The 9,695-nt window shown below is 36.6% G+C and overlaps 1 protein-coding gene across 2 annotated transcripts in view; it reads right to left on the reverse strand.

The window, feature by feature from the left end:
- DPH6 (diphthamine biosynthesis 6) overlaps positions 1–9,695 on the reverse strand; it is a 170,747-nt gene that overhangs the window by 112,922 nt on the left and 48,130 nt on the right. Inside the window, exon 3 of one of the 2 annotated variants that reach the window (XM_005885769.2) lies at positions 8,576–8,683. The exons of the other annotated variant lie outside the window; for it this stretch is intronic. Coding sequence (XP_005885831.1) covers positions 8,576–8,683 — 108 coding nt within the window. The remainder of the gene's footprint in view (positions 1–8,575; positions 8,684–9,695) is intronic. 2 annotated transcript variants of the gene reach the window in all.

Consider the following 9,695-nt stretch of genomic DNA (forward strand, 5'->3'; position numbering starts at 1 on the left):
CAAGACAATGCACCATGCCACGGTGCTTGTATTGTGCAGGAGTGGTTTCAAGAACATGAGGGAGACTTTACCTTGCTTAGGTGGCCCCCACAATCACCAGATCTCAATCCAATTGAGCATTTGTGGGACGAAGTTAAAAGAGCCATCAGGCAGCTGGTTCCACAACCATCAAATCTCACAGAACTGGACAGTGCTATTCATCAGGCATGGTGTCAGATTCCTCGCATCACCTTTCAACATCTTGTGGAGTCAATGCCAAGAAGAATCGCCATAGTATTGAGGGCAAAAGGTGGCCCAACGAAGTACTGATGGGGTGGTCATAATAATCTGGCCACTCAGTATATATATATCCCACATTCAAAGGCTGTTAAATCACGTTGTTTACCCATATCTTCAGAAAAAAATCACTTCTACTGTCATGGTAAACAACCTGCTTCCCTATTTATAATGGTCTGGCCCCCTAGCAACTTCATCACGAAATTATAGCTAATTTGCCTATAAATGTCAGGTGGTCATAATAATCTGGCCACTCAGTGTATAATTTTGTTGTTTAAGCCATCCCTTCTGTGGTACTTTGTAATGGCAGTTCTAGCAAAATCCTATATAATAAAGAGGTAATATGCAAATTAACCATCACTCCAACACACAACATGGCCTACCCCATGTGGTCAAAGATGGCCACACCCGTGTGGACACAAGATGGCCGGCAGGGGAGGGCAGTTGGGGGTGACCAGGCCTGCAGGAGAGGGCAGTTGGGGGTGACCAGGCCTTCAGAGGAGGGCAGTTAGGGGCAACCAGGCTGGCAAGGGAGGGCAGTTAGGGGTGACCGGGCCAGCATGGGAGGGCAGTTGGGGCAACCAGACCTGCAGGGGAGGACAGTTAGGGGTGACCAGGCTGGCAGGGGAGGGCAGTTAGGTGTCAATCAGGCTGGCAGGGGAATGGTTAGGAGGTGATCAGGCAGGCGAGCAGTTGGAGAGGGTGCAGGCTGGGCTGATTGACACCCCCCCACACCCCCGTGCACGAATTTCATATATATTGGCACTAGCATCACAAAACACCCAGATATAAGTCTAAGTAAATATCTGCATGACATGTACACAGAGAACTTCAAAACATTAATGAGAGGAATTAAAGAAGACCAAAAAAAATGGAGGGGTGTACTGCAGTAATGGATTAAAGACTTAATATTGAAATGACATGAATTCTCCTCAAATTAATCTATAGCTTCAGGTAATCCCAATAAAAATTCCAACAGATTATTTTTGTTGGAACTGGCAACTTGATTCTAAAATAGCTGAAAACAGCCATGGCACTCTTAAAGAACGAAGTTGGAGAAATTACACTACAAGATAGCAAAACTTATTATAAAGCCACAATAATTTAAAAAGTAAACAATAGCTTCTAAAGAACATAATAGGAGTATATCTTCATGACTTCATGACTTTGGGATGACTTATTGTGGCTTTATAATAAGGTTGGTATCTGGTAGTGTAATTTCTCCAACTTCGTTCTTTAAGAGTGACATGGCTGTTTTCAGCTCTTTTAGAACCAAGTTGCCAGTTCCAACAAAAATAAGGTATAAAAATGTCTTATCTCATTAAAAGAAAAAATTGGTCATTCTAATTATTTTTAATCAAAAGAGTAGAAGATATTGTTCTACCACAGATTAAAAGGTATCTGTAATACATCTATCTCACAAAGGACTTGAATCAAAAATATAAAGAACTCCTAAATCAATATGGAACACAGAGAATCAAATATTAAAATGGACAAAAAAACTTGACTAGGCACTACGGCCAACGCCTCCCCCCCAAAAAAAAATATCAAAATGGCCAAAAAAAAAACCATGAAAAAAGTTCAATTACAGTAGAGAAATGCAATTTAAAACCATAATGCAAAACATTGTATACTGACAGAATGACTAACACTTATTTGTCAATGCCAATGCTGACAAGAATGTAGAGCAGCTAGAACTCTCATACTTTGCTGGTGGGGGTGTAAATTGGTAAAACCATTTTGAAAAACCTAATAAAGCTGAACATATGCATGCCCTATAACCTAGCAATTTGACTCCTATACACATTCTAACAGAAATGGGTACATATGTACTCCAAAAGATATATACAAAAGTATTCATAGCAGCACTTTCTGTAAAGCCTCAACTGAAAATAACCCAAATAGTAGAATGAATAAATAAAATATGACATATTCATGTACTAGAATACTGTCCTATATAATAAATCCCTAATATGTAAATCGACTGAATGGCAGAATGACCGGTCGCTATGACATGCACTGACCACAAGGGGGCAGATGCACAACGCAGGAGCTACCCCCTGGTAGTCAGTGTGCTACCACAGGGGGAGTGCCGCTCAGCCAGAAGCTGGGCTCACGGCTAGCGAGTGCAGTGGAGATGGCAGGAGCCTCTCCCACCTCCATAGCAGCACTAAGGACCCTTCGGGGGATGTCAGCGGGGAGCGGACCTAAGTCGGCAGACAGACATTCCCCGAGGGGTCCTGGACTGCGAGAGGGCACAGGCCTGGCTGAGGGACTCCCCCTACACCCAGTGCATGAATGTCGTGAACTGGGCCTCTAGTGCTTCAATAAAAGTACACAAATTACTGTTATGGCAAACACAGAATTTCATAGACATAAAGTGGATCAAAAGAAGCCAGACATAACCTCATAAATATTATGATTCCAGTTATATGATATTTAAAACAGAAAACAATAATATATGGTGATTGAAGCCAGGATAGTATTTGCCTTTGACAAGGGACAGTTGTGACTGGGAGTAGATATAAGGGGGTTACTAAAGTGCTCTTATGTATAAAAGTTTGCAGCCTTAAACTATTCATTGATGTGCATACAAATATTTTTTAAGTAAATTTTTTTAATTGAAGTGTAATATACATTTAAAAAAGTGTATCAAATGGGATAGCTTGATGAATGCTTACAAATAAAACAACCTATGTAACTGCTGCTCAAATCTACCTACTTCTCCAGCCTCTTCACATTCACTCTTAACTCATTCTGGGCACTGTATCCACACTGGCTTTCTCTCTGCCTAATACTATTCACCAGGCTGCTCTCCAGTCTGCTAGGGTCCTTTGCCCATGCCTGACTCTGGGATGGCAACACTCTTCCTTTCTAGCACTTATTCAGATACTGCCTGAATGGAGAAACCCTTACTTAAGCTTCAAGGAGCCTTTCCTAATCTTTGACACATTAAATTCCTTCTCATGGCCTCCTGTACTTGTCTCTGTAGTATGTCATAGCTGCAGTTTTGTTTTAGATGGTTTATTTGATTAATGTCTGTAGACACTAATAACTAATTATGTAATTAATTAGTAATTAACATAGACATTAATTACTAGACTCTAAGCAGATGCTCACCATTATACTCCCAGCAGAGAGCATAGGGCCTGTCACACAGTAAGTTCTCAATGAATATTTGTTAAATAAATGAAATTAAAGAGACATAAGAAAATAAAACTATAAAATAATATCATGTAAACAAGAAATTGATATTGGTGAGTTTTCCTTAATACTAAAATTTTAATTTTTGCTGTTGTTCAAGAGTAAATTTCCAACTATTTACACATTTTGGAAACCATCACTGACATCAAGATATAGTTGGAATCAACTCTGTTCTCTAAAGTGTTCTTTTCTCATACATCAAGTTTCCTTGCACTAGAGAGGGTACTCCTAAGTTTTTTATAACCAAATCCAAATTTACAAGTTAACAAGGCAGAGCTCCATAACAAGTTTAAATAGTTAAAAACAAACAAGCAAATTATCAATGCCAAGTGCTGATAAGAATGTAGAGCAACTGGAACTCTCATGGACACATTGCTGGTGGGGGTATAAACTGGTAAATGAGACTGGGTAGAAAATAAAACAAATACCAACAGAACCTCTACATTATTATTTTCAACCTCTGTTGCCCTACCAACAAATAATCTCCCATTCAGAGTTTAGTTTGCTATTGATGAATCCAAAATTACAAACATTCTATTTCTCAACAGTTAAAGAAAAGTAAGTAGGTGACATTGGGGTATTTATTAATCCTTTGTAATATAAATTAACGTAAACTAAGTGATAGTATTTTAAAAGTATTATCAATTCTAAAAAAACCAAAAACACTGTTTTACAAATTAAATATAGGATATTTTAAAAGGAATATTTGAAAATTTAAAAAGCTAATTGAAATAACTCCTAAAGTAAATTATGTAAAAAGAAAAAAAATGTAACAATATGTTGTTATGCAGACATTTGTTAAACTTACCTGTGGATATCTCATTTTGTTTTTAATTTATTTAAGTAGGCATGTAGGCATCTATTTCTAGTTGGCGTCATTACTGATTGTAGAGTAGGAGTGCTATTTGTTTGATCTTATGCTTTTGGCATGTTATTCTTTCATCAGTGATATAGTTAAGTGAACATCATAAAGTGACTTCATTATATTTTGTTTGTTGCCTAGAAAGGTAGACTTTGAGCAGCTGTATTCATTTAAATTCATATTAATGTTATATTTTCTCCTCTGAAGTATGAAAGGTTATTCTCATAGAAATTTTATTTAGCAATTGTTGTCTGCAACAATTTTTGGAATACTTTGTTTATATATTCCATAATAAAACATATTTATTACTTACCTTTGATGTAAGTAAGTTACTTTCAAAACAGTGATCTTACTACCAAACACCCCTAATCTTCTTTTCAATTTAATTGCAGTTAAATTTTAAAAACTATCTTCTTTTCAAATTTCTGATTTCCAACCACACATGGGCTCTGGGCAGCTTGGCAATCCTCAATCCCCCTTTCCTTTATTCTAATAAATCATTCCAAATATTTAAAATTGTCCTCAAATCCTTTAATTAATTCCATCTTCTCCACCCATTTGAGGTAGATGGTCTTGTCTCTAAGATTTCAGAGAAAAATAGCAGCTGTCTCATTTCTAAATATATCTCTACTAGAGGCCTGGTGCATGAAATTCGTGCACGGGGGCGGGGGGTGTCCCTCAGCCCAGCCTGTACCCTTTCCAATCCGGGACTCCTCAGGGGATGTCCGACTGCCAGTTTAGGCCCGATCCCCGGCATCCCTCTCACAATCCTGGACCGCTGGCTCCTAATCGCTCACCTGCCTGCCTGACTGGTCGCCCGTAACTGTCCCCCCAACGGCCTGGTCGCCCCTAACTACCCCCCACTGCCGGCATGGTCGCCCCCAACTGCCCCCTCCCTGCGGCCTGGTTGCTCCTAACTGCCCTCCCCCCCCGCCAGCCCGGGTGCCCCCAACTGCCCCCCCCTGCTGACCCAACTGCCCTCCCCTGCTGGCCTGGTCGCCCCCAAGTGCCCCCCCCGCCAGCCTGGTCACCTCTCATGGCCCCCTCACTGGCCTGGTCGCCCCACGCAGCCTGCTTGTTCAGTCATTTGGTCGTCCCTCACTAACCCCCCTTCTGGTCTGGTAGCCCCATGCAGCCTGCTTGTTCAGTCATTGGTCGTCCTTCACTAATCTCCCTACCGGCCTGGTCATAGGCAGCCATCTTTGTGAGGGTGTGAGGGTTAATTTGCATATTACCTCTTTATTATATAGGATTTTTCTGTCCAGAGCTAACCCAGCAACCTGTGCTCTTCACACCATCACTTCGATATCTTCCTGAATCTTATTCAATCACTTGTACCTTCAATAACTTCTTTTCTATTGGCTATGTTTTCTTAATTTATAAATACATCCCAATCTCTCTCATTTCACAAAACTCTTTTCTTCTATTGATTAGCTATTTCTTAGTTGTTATCAAAACACTTCATGGGAAAAAACAACAACCTACTCTTAACTTTAAATAATAGTATAACAATAATAATAATTAACTCTACATTAACCCATTCAATCCTCACAGAAACTCTGTTAAGGTAGGCAGTTTTTATCTGTGTTATGGAAGAAGAAACTGAGGTACAGAGAGGTAAAATAACTTGCCTAAAGTCACAGAGCTAGTAAGTGGAAAACCAGGTACCAGAACCCAAGTTCTTTTCCACTATGCAACACCTCATACACCTCATCCCCTGGGTAAGCATATTTACACACATGATTTTGATTATTAATTATATGCTGATAACCACTATCATCAATTCATCCAGACTTGATTTCTCTGTATTTAGTTTCACTACTTTCTCTTTTGAGATACTTTACTCTCAAAATATTTGAAAGACCTAGTCTCCATCTTTCCTCTCCCTATGCTACGACTATGCTAACTACAAAATACAAATCTATCCATTTTGCTTCTCACTTCAAATCTTCAATGACTCTCCATTACCTATAGAATGAGATCACCAGTCTTCAGCAAGGCGCACAAGGCTCTTCACAACCTGGTCCAAATTACCTTCTCAGTCTTACTTCTGCCATTACTTACTCATACATATCATCTAATCACCAAACTTTGAAAAGTATGTTACACTTTGTCATATCCCTTGCTCCACACAGAATGTTCTCTGTTTGGGAAGTCATTCTTTATCCTCTCCTCTTGATAAATCATTACTAATCTGTATTTTCCCAACATTTCTATATTACCACAACATTTGTCTAAAAAAATAAAATAACTATCATCACAATATCATATTGGACTAGCATTAGTAATCTAGACAAGCTCTGAGAGAGCTGGGACATTCTCTTATTGATATTTGTATTCAGTACCAAGAGCAAAGCAGTCACTCAGAACTCATTTGATGAATGAATAGATATAGCTCTTTGTTAATATTCAAAATCAATGTGCCCTGGACATAGGAAGATAAATTAATAATCATAGAAGATATCATAATCTTAATTAATCATTATTTGCCTATGAAATGCCTAAAAACTTAGTAACACACAGAGGATATTTTTACAAGTATAGACTCTCTTTTTGAAATGCCAATAAACAAAGAACTCTAGCATCTACACAAGCTATCTTTGAGTAAATAATAAAATACGTTAAGACAAAAGGAAGTCATAAATGTAAAGCCTATATCCAAGCCACAAGATTTGATCATAAATAGCCATTAAATTATAAATATTACCAAACATTCCCCACGAAACAAACACTGAAGTGTTAGGCTGAATAGTTTTCCCTACTACACTAGTTCCTAGGTATATAAAATATTTTGGCACTAGTATGACACAGTCATGGCATTTACCAAATGGTTTATTAAATTACATTTAAAAATCACAAAGGCATCAGCTTACATGTACAACTGAATATAAGTGTGACGTGGATTGAAGCTGTCTCACTGAGCCACAATGTGGGAAACAGCATTGCTCAGTTTTGCTATAACAGAAAAGATAAATTGCATTAAGTAGATCTTAAAAAAATTCAACTAAAAAGCAATGTGATTTCCACTATGTTTTAAATGGTTGTTTCCTCTGCAGTCATTTCCTCTTAATTCTATTGAGAAAATAAAAATGTAAAGGTTATAAAATAAGGTGATGATAGAAATGCAAGTAGCACAAACAGAGCAGAGTAATGATAAAATACCCAAGCAGTTTGGTTACTTAAATTATAATGAAGTCAATTAAATGTGGCTTATTTTTTTAAAAACTGTTGAGTATCTCAGTGAGAGCTTTTTTCTTAATTTATATAAATTAAAATATCAAAAATGTTTGATTGGATTTAATAATGTGAGTGGTCTTTGGTGATTCTGATCCTGAAGTTACTGTCTTGCTTTTATAAGCTAAGGTTCACACATGGCCTGGTCTAAAGTTCAGAGTTCAAAATAATTCAACTTTTAATATATATAATGAAAACTTACACCTAAGTCACTCACCAGAACAAAAAAGCAAATTAATATTGCTGTTGTAGACTAAACAAAAGCAGGAGTTGTCGTCAGTCTTTAAAACTTTTACTGTTTTTCTAGCCTCAAACAGGAAAAGCATTTTGGAAATACAGGGCTCATTAAAGAAGCCCTTTAAACTATTGTTGGAACTTAGGATTTTTGCCTCACAGGTGGAATTCTATGCAAAGATTTAATGACCATTCTTATTTATATTTGTCAGTATTTTGAAATTTTATACTCTACAGAGAACAGCTGATGTTTGGCATCACAAAGTTCATCATTAAAACTACAGTATATCAAGTTCAATTCACAAAAAGAAAAATAAAACTTTTATTTGTTAAGGAAAACCTTATCATGTATGGTTTACTTTTCTTCCTGCATCCCCAAATTTATATTTTTATCTTACTTAGGACATAGGGCATAACAATAAAATTAATTAAAAATAATTCAATACAAATACTAAATCACCGAATAAAAAAAAATCTCTAGGAATGCTTAAACAAAAATTCTGGAGCTTGAAAAATAGTTACTTACATGCTTTCCTGCATTAACAAAGGGCAGGTAATAATGATGGCTTGTATGACAATATTGTCTTTGTTAGTTAACCCCAACAGAACTAAAGATTTCCTGATTACAACTTTGTAATCTAAGTCAACTGAAAAGATTTCTGCAGAAGGGAAACAAAGAGGAGTCTGAGTGCTAGCATTTAAGTGGACTACACTACCTAAGTTTACTCTTCAGTGAGGGGCACTATAAATAAGAGGAGCTCTTACTTCCACAGCCCGTGCAAGGTCATGACCTGAACTCACTGTACTGGTGCAAAGGAGAAAGTTGTGCAGGAGTCTCAGATTTGCATGCTTCCCCGCTTCACCTTCAGAGTCCTGTAATCACATAGGGCCTTACCATGAAGTGTTCACTTTGTACTGCATTTCATTGTCAAGATTTTTAAACAGTTGCTTTTTTTATTATAATGAGCCAATTATGAGCCAGTCACTCAAGCAGTCATTAACAATGGATTTTTTAAATTACATTTTAAATGAATTTTATTTTGGATAAAAGCCCTTAAAAGTACCTATGGCAAAAGGAAATCATACATTGGATTAACAGCAAAATCTGTTTAATAATGACTTGTCTTTTATTTACTACAACAAAATAAATTCCAGTGAGAATGCTAAAAAATTGACAGTGTCAGGGAAAAAAAGGTTGGGGGGGAGTGGGTGGAGGAGGAAGTTGTACTCTATACTGCTAAAAAAATTAAAATGAAATCATGTTTCTTTTTGCATGCAGCTATCTCTTTGTTCTTTTCTAATTTGAAAGCCCAAATAATACATTATTTTATCAACATAGACTTTGCTCTCTATATAGAAATTTTCAGGATTACTATTTTATATGTAAGTTAATAATGCTTAATGTAATTACAAAGTAAGCTAAATCATAAAGAAAAATCAAACTTATTTTTTCTCATTTATAAAGACATGTTAAAAGTTATTTATTAAAACTATTGTTTAAACACTATAGTGTGAAAATTTTTATTCACCTCAATGGATGTATGAATAAAAACGCCCTTGCTGAAGATAAAAAGAAATCTTAAAGAAATTTTGAATGAACATAGTTTGTGATCAGATACATAAATGTGTTTTTTAAGTTGATTCTATTGAAACATCTTAAGTCTTAATCATAATTAAGACCTTGCTACTCACGTGATTTAATAAATCATTAATTAGGACGCTTTAAGGACATACCCTGACATTAGAAAAACCCTCTCTTTGGGGGCCATACATGTCGTACTCTGTTTGGATTTTAAAAGTTTTTTTTAAGTATATAAATATATACATATATGTATATATACACCCTTTTTTAAAAAAGTATATAAATGTATATATATTTTTTAAG

Source organism: Myotis brandtii, unplaced genomic scaffold (assembly GCF_000412655.1).
Source record: "Myotis brandtii unplaced genomic scaffold, ASM41265v1 scaffold927, whole genome shotgun sequence".
Taxonomy (NCBI): Eukaryota; Metazoa; Chordata; class Mammalia; order Chiroptera; family Vespertilionidae; genus Myotis; species Myotis brandtii.